General features: G+C 38.4%; 2 protein-coding genes across 4 annotated transcripts in view; one reads left to right on the top strand and one right to left on the bottom strand.

Annotated features, from left to right (window-relative positions):
* Nucleotides 1-12,069, bottom strand: part of PTCD2 (pentatricopeptide repeat domain 2) — a 28,712-nt gene extending 16,643 nt beyond the window's left edge. Inside the window, exons 1-5 of one of the 2 annotated variants that reach the window (XM_039870175.1) lie at nt 11,823-12,069; nt 10,420-10,512; nt 7,071-7,200; nt 2,896-3,013; nt 46-124 (exon numbers count right to left, since the gene is read on the bottom strand). In XM_039870175.1, the coding sequence (XP_039726109.1) occupies nt 46-124; nt 2,896-3,013; nt 7,071-7,200; nt 10,420-10,512; nt 11,823-12,069 (667 nt within the window). Of the gene's footprint in view, nt 1-45; nt 125-1,489; nt 1,578-2,895; nt 3,014-7,070; nt 7,201-10,419; nt 10,513-11,822 lie in introns of those variants that run through there. The other variant, XM_039870176.1, reaches the window with a different exon arrangement.
* MRPS27 (mitochondrial ribosomal protein S27) overlaps nt 11,982-14,273 on the top strand; it is a 69,540-nt gene continuing 67,248 nt past the window's right edge. For both annotated transcript variants that reach the window (XM_039870174.1, XM_039870173.1), the window contains exon 1: nt 11,982-12,128. In XM_039870174.1, coding sequence (XP_039726108.1) covers nt 12,056-12,128 — 73 coding nt within the window. In that variant the 5' untranslated portion in view covers nt 11,982-12,055. The remainder of the gene's footprint in view (nt 12,129-14,273) is intronic.

The following is a 14,273-nucleotide window of genomic DNA, read 5'->3' as shown; positions in this document are numbered from 1 at the left end:
CAAAGATAGCAGAATTTTTCAGCAAACATAAATTGCAATACTTACTTTTATATTTGCCTTTGATGAATAATATATCCATTAAAATATTGAATGATGTGGAATCTGAGAAGAAACCTCGTAAACGCTAATAAAGAAAAACAATGCAGTTTGGTTAAAAGTTAAAATTATTAAGGGAGTATTTATCCTTATACTGCATCTTATTTGCCCAGGACTTATTTTTGTGCATACCATGTTCATTCGGCCTCCTGAATTGTCTGATAAAATTTTGATATGCCAAAGATTTCTTTTTCAAAAAAATTAAAATGTCCACTCTCTTGGTTGTCATGCCTTTGGCAATGGGCACACTGAACAAGAGGCAAGAGGTATAGTAAGACATCTCTGGATTTCAGAAATATGATGAAGAACATCTTCATGAAATGTGGTTCTGCCATGCTTAGGAGAAAAGGAACAAGCCAATTAACTCTGATGGGAGTGGTCTTGGAACCTGAGTGGCAGCATAGTAACATGAAACGGCAGGTAGAAGTATAGTTTACTTGAACACTAAGACAGGAGAATCTAACACAACTATGATCCTCTTTTGGCAAACAAATGTTACAGAGTTGATTATTCACCTTTTGAAATAATTCACTATAATAATCATAATTATTATTATTTAGTAAACAATTTATTCAACATTTTAAAATTTTTGCAACATTTTCCCCCAACATTTTGAATGCCATGATATTCAGTTATGCCATTAAATGCCTTGCTCAAGTTTGTTCTTTTTTGAGAGCCTACTATGCAGGCCCTGTTCTAGGTGCTGAGAAAAAAGAAATGATAAACAAGACATAGACTCTGCTCTAAAATCTACTGGGCTTATAATTTAGTGGAGCTTAAATTCTGACAGGGAGGCAATGAACAATTGAATAAAACAAGAGAAAAAATATATATATAATTTCAGGTTATCAATGAGGACTATGAAAAACAATGAAACAGGATAAATGGGTAGAAAAGATGATGGAATGTGGTCAGGGAAGGCTGAGAAGAGAACTCAGTGAAGGAGAGGAGAAAGCCTCAATGACGTACGTGTAGAGCATTCCAGTCTGAGGCCATGGGCTTGGTATGTCTGAGAAAGAACACGAAGGTCCAGAGTGGAGTACACAAGGGGGAGAGTGGTGGGAGATGAGAAAACACAAAGGGCCCTCTAGGTCATGGTCAGGGGTCTGAGTTCTATTCTATGTGTGATGAGAAGCCACCAGAGCAGCCCTGTCCACAGAAAAATATTGCAAGCCACGAGTACATGCCATACCTGTGATTCTAAATTATTTTCGAGTAGCCTCATTTTAAAAAGTAAAAATACATAAAATCAATTTTAATAGCATGTTACTTAACCCCCTCAATCCAAAATTTAACTTCAACATGTAATCAATATAAACAATTATTTAATGGTACTTTACATTCTCTTTTTTTATACCAAATGATTGAAATGTATCACGTATTTTACACTTACATCACATGTAAATTTGAAATAGCCACAGTCCAAGGGCTCCAGAGATACATGTGGCTAGTGGCTACCATACTGGCAGCATTGCAGGGCTCTGAGTAGTGGACACAACAGTTAGGGTGGAAGCAGGATTAGAATTTACATCACTTGACTCAAATTCAGTTTATTTTACTATTCCAAAAATGTACTCATACATAAATGTTTCAAACACAGGTAGGTTTAAAAAACACAAAAACTTTACTTTTGTTTTCTTCCTCTTTTGCTTGTTTGTTTTTTATCATTTTATTCATGGGTATGATTACAGTGTGAAACTTTTATTTTAATTACATTAACACATGCTTATTATAAAATAGTCAAATACAAAAATGTAGAAAGAAAAAAGTGAAAACTTCCTATAAATCTATCCCCTAAAGATAAGCAGTTTAGTGTATATCTTCCCAGATATTTAATATGTATTCTAAAATGTAAATACATATTTATTCCTTTAGAAAAAAATAGGCTCAAACAAATCCATACTGTTTGGAAACCACCTACTCTCTGCTCACTAATATATTATGGTCATCTCTCTAGAGCATGGGTGTCCTTAAAAGAGGGGTAAGCCGAGAGTTAACAGTTCCACTATAGACAGAAAACAGTAAGAGGCAGAAGGACAACTTAGTTATGGAGGTTCCTAAAAATACTAAAATGTCCCTGGTAGCCAAACCCAGCCCCAAAATATAACAAGTGTTTCTGACCATACACAAATTTATAATGTCTCTGCGTCTCAGTTTCCTCATCTGTAAAATGGAAATAATAGTATCCAGTTCCCCAGGGCTATTGTGGGAAACAAATGAAAATGTAAAGTGCTTAAGCACAAGGCTGAGGACATAATAATTATTCAATAAATAATTTAAAAATAATTATTGTTACTTTTGTTTTTAGGAAAAGAAAACTGGAACATATGAAAGTGTTCTGAAAAGAAAAGCACTTTACAATGTAGCCTTCAACCAGGCATAAAAAATACAACAACAACAAAAAAAAAACCACAGGAGAAAAGCACAGGTGAAGGATAGGAAAGGCAATCTTTAAATGGCAGCCTGTCTTAAACTATCCCCAACTAAAAGTTCCTCAACGGTGAGGATGTCAGTCCCAGGTGGACACATATCCAAGGTAGGTACATACCTTGTAATCTATATCTACTACACCTCTTCCACATCTGTTCTACACCTCTGTACAAAAAGACATTCATTGCATCATAGGAACTGACTCCAAGGAAACCTTAAAAATGGGAGGAAGAGCTCATTCATTTGGCCCAGCAGCCCTTCTCTAATAATAATATGTATAGGGTAGTGCTTTCCTAATATCATTAAAAACACCTGATCCAAAGCACAAGGAAATCACATTGGCAGGGAAAGCAATCAGGAGACAATAACCTGGTCTTTGATGAGCTCCACTGCAGACTCCTCAAGATCCAACTCGTAGCACAACCTCATGAAAAGTGGTCCAAACTTATATTCCCCCAAAGTGATATTTCTGTTCTCTGCATGGTACCTGGTAATCAAAATGATTCAATGAACCAAGTTGTGGGACATAGGGAAAAAGACAGATAGACCGTGGCATGCAATCTGCTAGGTGTTGGGGACACAACAAAGGAAGAGATACTCTCAGAGTTTGGAGGGGAAAAGTGCAGAACTGAGGATAATTAGAGGAATCTTGGAGTGCAGAAATATATTAGGCATTTAAATAAGCAAATCAACAAACAGGGTTTGTCAAAGGCCCACATACCCTGTGAAATAAAAGAAGAAAATGTACACTGTAACCATTTCAATTTACCAACAACTGGCTAGGACTGAGTGTGAGCACATATCAAAAAACAGCAGGGGTCTCGCATCTGTGAGCCCATCATAATGGCACTACCTCTCTGTGTGGGCCCCACCTACAGAGGAGAAAAGGAAAAGGGTGGGGTGATGCTCTGTCCCAGTTAAGGCTGCTGGCAGACAACCAAGATGCATTTTACAATTTAGACCAATCTCTCTGTTTTTCTCAGCTTGGGGAAAGGCATATGTAACCTACAATCAACTAGCAAAACAAGTTAAATATAGAAATTTTAGGTTTAGGAAAAGGCAAATTTCAAAGACAGTGATGTCTCATATGTGGCTTGAGATTTCTTCCAGTGGCCAGTCTGCCACTTAGACTTGCAGAACTGTAAATCACGAGCATAAATTTACTTTCAATGATCAATGCTTTGTGCTTTAGACACCAAGGAGGCAATCTGGTGACAAAACTAGTACCTCATGATTACACATAAATCAGGTTTTAGGAAGATTTGTTCATTATGTGAACAAATCACAAAAGTCAGAGGAAAAGCTCTGACTTTAAAAAATGGAATACTTTTTAACCTTCTGCTGAAATTACTGAAGAAAGTCCTAATAGCCTTATGAATAAGCTATCCTAAACATATAGACTGCCAAATAGAATGATTTGTACTTTTTAAGATACATTTCAAATTCTAATTATAGAAATTTAAAAAAATTCATTGCTTCATTACAACAGTTATGAATTAAGTTATATCAAAACATTAAGTCGTGACATCTTAAATAAATGTAATTATTTGTCAATCAGACCTCAATAAGCTAGTAAGAAATGTTATTACAAGGAAATATAGTATAGTAAATGGAGATTTTTTAGACTTTGATTCTAACCTGACAGTTCAAATCCCAGCTCTTCTACTTATTCACTGTGTAACCATGAGCAAAATAACCAACTACTCCACGCTTCAGTTTCCTCACCTCTAAAATGGAGATAAGAAGAGAACTCAACTCAGATATTTTGTGAAGATTAAATGAGATAACATGCCTGGCGCACAGCTAGTCTTCCATATATGTTAGCGCTTATAAAATGTAAGACATGCTGAGGAAAACATCTTTAAAAATAAACATATTTCAGTAAACAGTCTCATGAGAAATTTGTGCCAGATTAAAAACAAAACAAAGCAAGAAAGAAAAGTTTTCTCATTTTAAATGACATTCGCACTAATAAAAGTCCTAGAAAGCACGGAGATAATATATCACCTTGCCAAAAAATTTTTAAGTTAGAGAATCTAAAATCCCTCTGTAAGGCAAACAACAGAAATGGTAAAGATTAGGATAGGATTAAGCTGTTCCTCATTTTGGGCTCAATAAAGAGTTTTTATGTTTCAGCTTATTACTCTTCTTGCCCAGCCATCGGTCTCCTGGCTCAGGAAGTGAAGGAACAGGTTGGTTAGGCCGTGGACCTGCCCATCTTCCCCCTTGTCCAGCTGTCCACAGTACATGGAACGGACAGCTACTGGGCAGAGTCAATAGCATCAATAAAGGAATTATGAGTCACACTGTGAAGGTTTATTAGAGAAATAAGAGTGGAAAGAGTGTTCAAAATTTTATCCTGTTTTATTACTCTTACAAACATCTGATAACGTTGGGTAGAAAAAAAAACACACAGTAAAACAGGTCAGATTCAACTTCATGAAATAGAAATAACAGATTTAGGTTTACTGATACAATGTGACTGTAAATCAGCATAACCCTTTGGGAAAATAATCTGGCAGTTCCTACTGACAAGCTTTAAAAGGTTCGTACCCTTTGATTAAAAAAGAATATAAAGAATAAGTTTTATGCATAGAGTTGCTCATCATGGCATTTCTATACTGGTGAAATGTTAGATAAATTTAGACATTCAACAATAGGGGCACAGTTAATTAAAATGCCTAACATACAATGGAACATTGTATAGCCATTAAAATATGATTCCTAAGTATATGACTAACAAGCAAAAACATTTATGCTATAATGTTAATTAGAAAACAAGAAACTATCATTATATATATAATAATATTTATAATGACAATATATATAATGATATTACACTAAATTCTTGCATGAAAAATAGTGAGGATGTATTTTTGATCTGCACTTGGGAATCAATGATGAGGGCCAACTTCAGGTATCTGCAGATTTTCAACGGCGCAGGTGGTACACACCCCTAACCTCTGCGTTGTTCAAGGGTCAAAAGTATATCAAAATATTAACAGTGGTTTCTTAGATGTGGTAGACAGTCCCCAAATATGGCCACCATCAAGTCCTCCCCTCCCTGTACGTGTGTGCTGCTCTATCCACCCAGAGGTATAATCCTTTCTTCTTCCTATAAATCTGGGCTGGCAGGGTAACTTGCCTTGACCAAGAAAACGCACTAGAAGTGAAGCTGTGCCAATTCTAGGCAGTCCTACAAGGCCTGCAGTGTCTACTTGTGCTGTGGGCCAGTGCGGCTCAGGCTAGATCCATGAATGGTGAGATACTACAAGGAGAGAGAGGGCCATATGGAGGGTCATGGAGGCATCAGAAATACAAGTGAAACCCTGGAACTTCCAGCTCAGCCCAGCTACAAGCTGACTATAGATGAGCAAGTGACTTTAGTCACCACCAACAAAGAACCGCCCAGCTGAGACAGGCCTCAGTTCCTGACCCACAGAGTTGTGAGAAATAAGAAATAATCCTCATTTTAAGCCACTGGGTTCTGGGGTGATTTGTTATGCAGCAAGAGACAACTAAAACAGCAGAATTTGTGATATATTTCTTCTTTCTCCTTTTTTGGTGTTTTTCAATTTTTCAATAAATTTTGAGTAATTTTGTTTTTCCTTTTCCTTTTTAAAAATAACATTTTTTCACATTATAAAATTGATAATGTCCACTATAAACGAGTTGGAGAAATCAAAAAAGTACACATTTACACAGACCAAAAAAATATAGAATATGTAACTCCCAGAGGACCTTGGTTAACTTTTTATATTCTTCTAGTATTCTATACATATCTTGTATTTCTCTCTATATATTCACAATATAAATGCAAGTCCATATATAGAAATATGTATTTAAAAAATATCAAAAAGAAGCAATGAATTTCATAAATGAAGTCTGTTGATTTGTTCCCGAGTAAGAGAAACCTGTACTGGGTTTCCTAAGAGCAGACTATGATTTCATATGAGAGCTTCTTCTGACATGGAAAACTGACAATGGATCAGAGACAATGGAACATTGAAGGCATAAGCTTCAAGGAGGAAGACTAGTTAGGAGTCCACTGAAGTGATCCATGTGAGAGACGTTGAAGCCTGAACTAAGACACTGATGATGGGAACAGAGAGAGGAAGGCTAGAGATGAGAGATCCCAGGGAAGTGGAAGCAGTCTTACTTCTTACCCTATCAGGGAGGAGAGCAAATGAAATTAGGAGAAAGGCTCCCAGGTATCTGTCCTGAGTGACTGATTAGTTTTATAAAATGAATGTGAAGACCTAGGAGATGTGTAAGTGGAGTTAATGAACAGGCTGGTGATTTGGGGGGACATGAATTCTGTTTTTTCTAACCTCAGCACCTGGCATATAGTACAAACCCAATAAATATTTGCTAAAGGAATGGATATAAATGTCTGGAGCTCAGGGCAGGCATCTGAACAAGAGATTTGGAAGTCATCAGTGTATAGGTGATGGCTGAAATCTTGGAAATAGACAAGATTGCTCAGGAAAAGGAACAGAGTAAGAGGAGACAAGGGCTGGCAGAGTTCTAAGAAAATGCCTCACCTGTAAATGACATTTTTAGCCAGTTCCACGTCGCCCCGGGACTCACACAAATGAAGCAAAGTTCTCAACTCCTCCTTCAAGATGAGCTTGTTCTGGGTCAATTTCTCTTCCAAGTTTCTCAAATAGGTTTCTGGAAGAAAGCACAGGGTGGTGGCCATCACTAAGGCTGACTGGGACTGTCAGAGTCTGACCTCAGGGAGAAGCGGAAGCCAGAACTTGGCACGTTGCAAAGGGGCGCTGGGAGGGGCTCATAGCTATGCAGCTCCTACCACTGGCTGGTCTTCCCAAGAGCAGTGTTAGAGATGGTGCATGAAGTAAAGCATCTGTGACACAGAGGAACAAGCCCAGGCCCCACTCATAACTTTCTATCATCTCTGGGGACAGGAGCACAAGAATATACATTTTTGACTACTTGGGTGATCCTTTTGCACACTAAAGTTTGAAAATTAATATCCCAGAGGTTTATCCCAAATAACTGTATCTATAGGTGACCCACGAGAGAAGAAAGGAAGGAAGAAGGAAGGAAGAAAGGAAGGTAGAGAAGAAGAAAATATAACTAAAATATCCAAATTATCAACTGGCAGGGCACCTAGCAGAAAAACTGAAAGGAAAATGTGAACTGAAGATGGGTTTACCCACAGTGGTTGACGCACATGATTCAGGAATACATCACGTCTCTTTCATTTGGTTCAACTTTAACTCTCTTTCATCCTTCTTTGTCTCTCTCTACTCGGTTGTTAGAAAGCATGCCATGGGACTATATAATGCACATGGAGGGAAAAACAGTCCCCTTTTAGTAACAGAAGCATTTCAAGGTAATCATAATGTCTCCGTCCCTCGTCTTGTATCTGATCAACTGCAGGGACAAACACCAAAAGGTTGCTTCTTGGCACTGGGAAGGGACTGTATTCTCGCCAGAATGTGGGGTGAGATGCAAGGCAGGCACCAAGCAAGCATCTGCTTTCCAGAAGGCAGAGCTGTTCTCAGTATCAGAAACTGCCAAGAAAAGTTTACAGGATTTGCTCCAAGGCCCAGAACTTCGAAGGAATGCTGCTTAAAGGAGTGGCACAATATACATTAAAAACACAAGATCTGGAAGCTGAGACAGACACTGTCTTGATTTACAAGAAAAGAAAGCCCACTAAGTTTAAGATAATGTAGTGGTTCCTCCAATCTTTATTTGCAGAATCACATAATAGTTAAAAGTTTTAGAGATAAAAGAACCTGGGCTGAAATCTAGGCTCTGCCACTTCCATGCTGTGAGGAGACCCTGGTCTGTGACACCTAAGTCCTCATGTGTAAAGTGAACATCATGATACCTACCTCACAGTGGCATGAGATAATGTATGTAAATCATTCAGCACAAGGCCCAGCATGAGGTAACTGCCAGTAAATCACAGACATTATTGTTCTCACTTTTATTCCTTCCATCACCTCTTAGATTGAAGAGAATTTATTCTATTAAATATTTCTAAATAATTTCCAATATAAAAGATATTGAAAGATATTTCAATAGGATGACTATATCTTGTTCTTTTTAATTCTTCTTAATAAATTTTAAGAATCCAAGATTTCAACAGATTTAATTTGTATTTTAAAATAAATCAATCAAGATTTAAGTGCTTATCATATATTCATACTCGAAGGTATGGTTCCTGCCTGCCCTGAAAGAGCAAAGTCTTTTCAAGAAGGCAAGATAGATTTATAGAAAGCTATCTGAAAACAGTCATAGAGCAGGTGACCCATGACTGACTATAAACTTAACAGTAGAGAAGAGAGAAATCGGGTGGCAGAAGCAGACCAGGTTTGGTGGAAGTGGAGAGTTACCAGAGAGGAAGGAGCAGCTGAATAGGGTTGGAGAAACTGAGAAGAGTGGATAATTTTAGGTATGAGAATCAGCATGACCAACAGCACAGAACTAGGGGGAGGGGGAGAGTGAAGGGAGAACTGTGACTAGATTAATAGGAAATCACGCTGGACTCCAAAAAAGGTAAGGTCCCTTATGGCAGAGCCAGGAAGCCAGGGGGCGAGTTTGTACATGATGTCATATATAACAGTACCATCTGGGGTTCTTAGAATGATGAAATGTTGACAGGATTTTATAAATATCAATCTGACAATAGAGTGGATTGGCACTCCTTAAATGAATTGCTTTTCGAAACAAATGCACAACTATTGCAGCTTTAGAAAGACTATGACCATTGGAAATAACAACCAGATAATGACATAAGCCCTTATTTTGCAAATTTCACATAGCTCCAAAAGGTCTGGGGTAGGGGAAAAAAAAGGCTGAAAAAAAATCTAGATTGAGTCTACTAAACTGGAGATTAACATATTCTCCCTCACTCTCAAAGCTTATCTTCTTGTATGGTAGGTGGTATTATATAACAGTATGATTAATGGAGAAGTGAGGGAAAACTGATTTCTGGAGGGCAGGGCTGGGAGTGAAGAGAAGCAAGAAATGTTAATTAGGTGCTCATAAACATTTGACAGTGAGAGGAAGGAGAGCTGAAAAAGTCAAGAGGGACATTAAAGAGTTATTAAAAGGGAGGAGAGTCTTGCTTTGTTTATAAAGGAATTTGAAGTACTTACTGGGCAGGAAAGAAAGAATGAATGCGACATGATTTCTTAGATGCTGAAAGGGACTTAGGTGGTGGTGTGCTTTCAGCTTTTTATGAAAAAATTTTCAAACATACCCAAAAGTAGAACAGGATAACGACCACCCATGAACCCATCAATCACCCAGCCTCAACAATTGTCAATATATTCTTAATTTTTTCAAATAAATTTTTGTTTTAGCCTATTGATTTTTCCAGCCCAAGGTTGAAAATGTGAAAACACATCATTACATCTAGCACTGTTTTATTTCATTTTATCTCATTTTTATATAGATATGTATGTGTGTATTAAAGATGCAACATAAAATGTACTTTTTAACGAGGTTTGCATCAAAAAGTTTAAAAGCCAGTCATCAGAAGCAGGTCTTCTCAGACTTCACTGTGTATACAAATAGTCTAGGGTGTGAGGTTTGGCATTTCTATCAACCTCCTAGTTGCTGCTGATCCTTGAACCTTACTTTGAGAGGCACAGATCTAGAGAGGGCTGGTTGTAGCACTAGTTTTAGTATCTCTCCGGGATACTAAGTAAAGGGATAAAAAGAGAGCTGTAGACTGTAGTAGGAGAGTGAGATGAACAGTTCATGAAAAGGAAGACCAGGAAGCTAAGAATAAGTCATCTCAATTCTTCTTGAGACCTAAGGTCATTGAAGGAGAGATTGATTAGGGATAAACATAGATTAAACCTCAATGACAGATCAATTGAAAAGAATTAACAAAACCGATTTGATTACCTTTGCTGCCAGGAAGATTACATGCAATTGCCACCTTCTTATGCTGAAATTCTTTTAATTTCATAATATTATCTGTAAGTAGATATCTTTTAGCTAAAAATTAGAGAAAGAAAAAGTAAAATCATTTTGAGTGTTTTATATTTTGTACATAACATGAGTAGAGCTTAACGACCTCTACTAACTGATCTTATCTTCACTTAATATAAATAGTCCATCCAGATAGGTACAAATATAACAGTCGCCTCAGTGGGGAAAAAACCATCTCCAAACTACTAGAGAATGCAAATCCTCAGCATGACAAGTTTTGTGTTTGTGGAAGGAGCTAGTGATTAACTGTGTATGGGGATGGGTTAACAGGAATCTGGGATCTGAAAGACAAACAGACATTCACCATCTGGTTAAGGGATAACAAGGAAATTTAAAAACAAACACAAATTAAAGACTATTGTTTAAATGCAAAACAGGTATATCTAGTTTTGGTTTATCTATGTAGAATCATATAGTGTAGCGGGAAAAGTTATAGTGTGACCATTGGAATTCATTTGTGAAATGAGGAGTTATGTCCTCTCAGACTTGGACTCTAAGTGTCCTCAAGACCACATCAGAAATCACTGACCACAACTTAGTAGAAGAGATGAGTTCGAGAAATATCATCATTTATTTAGGATGCTTGGCCGTGCATGGAGTGGAGCATGGCCAAAGAATCAACAACTAAGAGCTCTGAGTACAGCAATAACAAGGTAACAATAAAAATTGCTATTTATTTATGGAAAGGCAGTCCAGAGAAGTGGTTACAGCGGGACTCCACTGTTGGGCTGCCTGTGTTGAAATTCTAACCCTCAGCGTTGAGCAAATTAGCTAAGACTTGCTGTTTACTCCTCTATAAATGAAGAAAAGGATGATACCTCTCTCACAGGGTGTTGTGAGGGGAAAAGGAATGAGTATATGTAAAATGCATTAGAATAATGCCTGATACAAAGTAATAAATATTTTATTTTCACTCACCAGCGTTTTCAAGTGATCATTTTCATAAAGATATTACGAAACAATTTTACAAATCAAGGTCTTTGCTAGCTAACACCTCCGCTCCCAATCTCTGCAGTACAGTATCCAAAAGGGAGAGGAGTGTTTCCGGAGAGTAACGTACCCCCATTGAGGAAATACTACAGCCCCAAGGTCAAGACCCCAGCCCGGCTGTCCCTGGGTTCCCAGGCCCACGGGCGTCCATGACAGCCAGGGGCCACCACTTCACCCACGCGCAGCCAGAGGGCGAGGGCACGCTCGGCTGATCCAAGCCAGTGAGTAACCGAAACACTGTTATTTTCCCGAAGTGATGCCCACTGGGGGGTAAAGGTCCCTTGTGTCTCATCCCTCCCTCCTTCACGGATGGAGGCCGACGATACCTCCGAGAGGGCTGCGGCAGCAGGTGAAGCATGAGCCTCCCACCCCTGAATACACGAAATACCGCAGTGCCTGCAGCAGGACTTGCTTCGGGATGCGAAATGCGGCAGCCATGCTGTTCCGGGCCGCACCAACTGCGGGAACCGGGGGAGGGGCGGGAGTGTCGGCCGACTGGAACCACCCCTTTCTCTGCTCGTAACCCCCCGGACCGGCGTTCTCTTTGGTATGCTCCAAGATGGCGGCCCCCATGGTGCGGCGCGGGATCCTCCTGGCGCGGAAAGTGCCTCTGTCTCATCTCTCCCTGGCAGGTTCGTGGCTGCTGTTTGTAGGGCTGCTTCATTAGATTCCTGAGAATATGTTCCCTGAGTAGAGTGAGCAATGGGCTTTCAAGAGAAGAAACGCTTCTGAGATCTAGTTGCTAGAGAAACTATATGGGGCTTTTGGTAGCACAGAAAGGGAAGGTAGGATCTCTGTCCCATCTCCTTCCATAAAATAATAGTGCCTGCCCATCCAAAGATGTAAAGAGCAGAAAAAGTCAAGGCATGAACACCTTTGCGTATTATTTGTTGAGTTTGTGTATTAGGGTGGTTGTCTTTTTGCCGGCCGTGAATAGCCCAAATGTGTCCACCCTGAGGCCATGATTTTTTCTCCCTGCTGAGCTTTCCTTGGAGGGGCGTGCTAAACGTTCTCCCCACCACCTTATGCTTGGCCAGACCCCTGGTCTTCAGTTGATGGAATCATTTTTCAGTATACTAATCTCACTTTACCTGATGACCTTGGGCACAACTTTTGATTGACCTTTCTTTGCTACAGTTTTCCCCGTACAGACAATAAATGCTAATAGTTACTTCTAAAGTACTTTGATATCTGAGTGAATGGCAGCCTACTCAAAACCTGTTAATGGATCTGCTGATAAAGACATTGGAAAAACTTTTTAACATTTCCAGGAGCTAAATCCTGACAAGTGTATATGATTATATGATTAAAATGGAATAATCACAATCTGTGTTTCCAGTGCCTGTTAACTTCTCTTTCCAATATACTTCCTTTAGCCCCTATAAAAAAGCAACACATACACGCTTACTCACTCTTCTTTAGGAACAGCCATTAAATATCAATGTGAAACTTCAAATTTGGCCACCAGAACTTTTCTGAGGATTAACTAACTGGTTGACCTATCTGGCAAAGATATTTAATGCCACACATTAGGTAAAATGGTATGCACAGTACCTGGAGCCTCAGTAAGAATTAGCTATTGTAACTGTTTATGAATGTTTAGTTATGGTTGTTAGTAAGTACTTTTCAATTTAAACAAAACAGATTGTCTATCAGGGAGGGTATCATGGTTGCTTAGAATATTGGGGGGCAATCATTCTAACAAGGGAATGGAGATTAGATAAGGGTGAATTGAGAGAATTTCCAGTTGGCATTTTGTTCTTAGTTTGAACTGGTGAACTTGTGGTAGGTTTTACACCAGAGCTTTTACATCATGTTACCTACTAGCTACATATGGCCATTTAAATTAGTTAAATAAAATTTAAAATTCAGTTTTTTAGTTGCAATAGCTACATTTTAAGTGCTCCATACAGTGGCTGTGGCTACTGTATTGGACAACTCAGAATTGAACATTTCCATCATTACAGAAAGTTATATTGAACAAGCACCGGTTAAACCACAGGAGTCTTGACATCAGGAACTAAAAGCTATAAGACAAGTAATAAAAGTAGAATAGTGCATTATGAACCAACCACTCAGGATTTGAAAATGCTGATAAGGATTTTCAGCATTAAATCAGAACATCTGGAAATCATTACAGGATAAGAGAAGAAAAATAATGTACTTTGTACAAACTTATAGCAAATTAATATTTGGAACACTTCACTACTCCCATTGACTCTCTTTACATCATAATGAAGAAGGGCAACTAAAATGATCAGGAGGATGAAAGGAAACTATTGAAATGAACTAAAAAGTGACTTCACCATAGGAAGAGGCTAGAGAAAGGAAACTTAACTGGGCACCTACTGCATAGGAGACATTAGGCTAGGCACTTAATTTTGTATATATGCCCTATTTTAAACTATGGTACAAGGTCCGCATTTTCCCGTTTTACGTATGAAGAAGCTCAAGACCTAACTTGCCCGCATTTTCATAGCATTTACTAGCAAGACAGGGATTCATACTTAGAGTTTGTGACTCTAAAGCCTGAGTCTACAATCATACTGCTTCCCTTTGAATGGGAAACATGCTTGGAGACAGTTGACCAAAGTCCAAAATAACTATAAAATGATTATCGGTAAGGATGGAGCCAATTACTTTTCACAAAACTTTGAAATTCTGGTCCTTGGAGGTATCTTTTTAGAATTAAATGGAGAAAATATTTATTTTTATAGTAAATTGAGAATATAGTTGCCTCAAAAGCTGAGAGGTAAGCAGGTTCAAGAAGAGTTTAT

The sequence above is a fragment of the Pteropus medius genome, unplaced genomic scaffold (genome assembly GCF_902729225.1).
Source record: "Pteropus medius unplaced genomic scaffold, Ma_sr-lr_union100, whole genome shotgun sequence".
Lineage (NCBI taxonomy): Eukaryota > Metazoa > Chordata > Mammalia > Chiroptera > Pteropodidae > Pteropus > Pteropus medius.
Note: the sequence above shows the minus strand (reverse complement) of the source record. Positions and strands in the feature narration are given on the sequence as shown.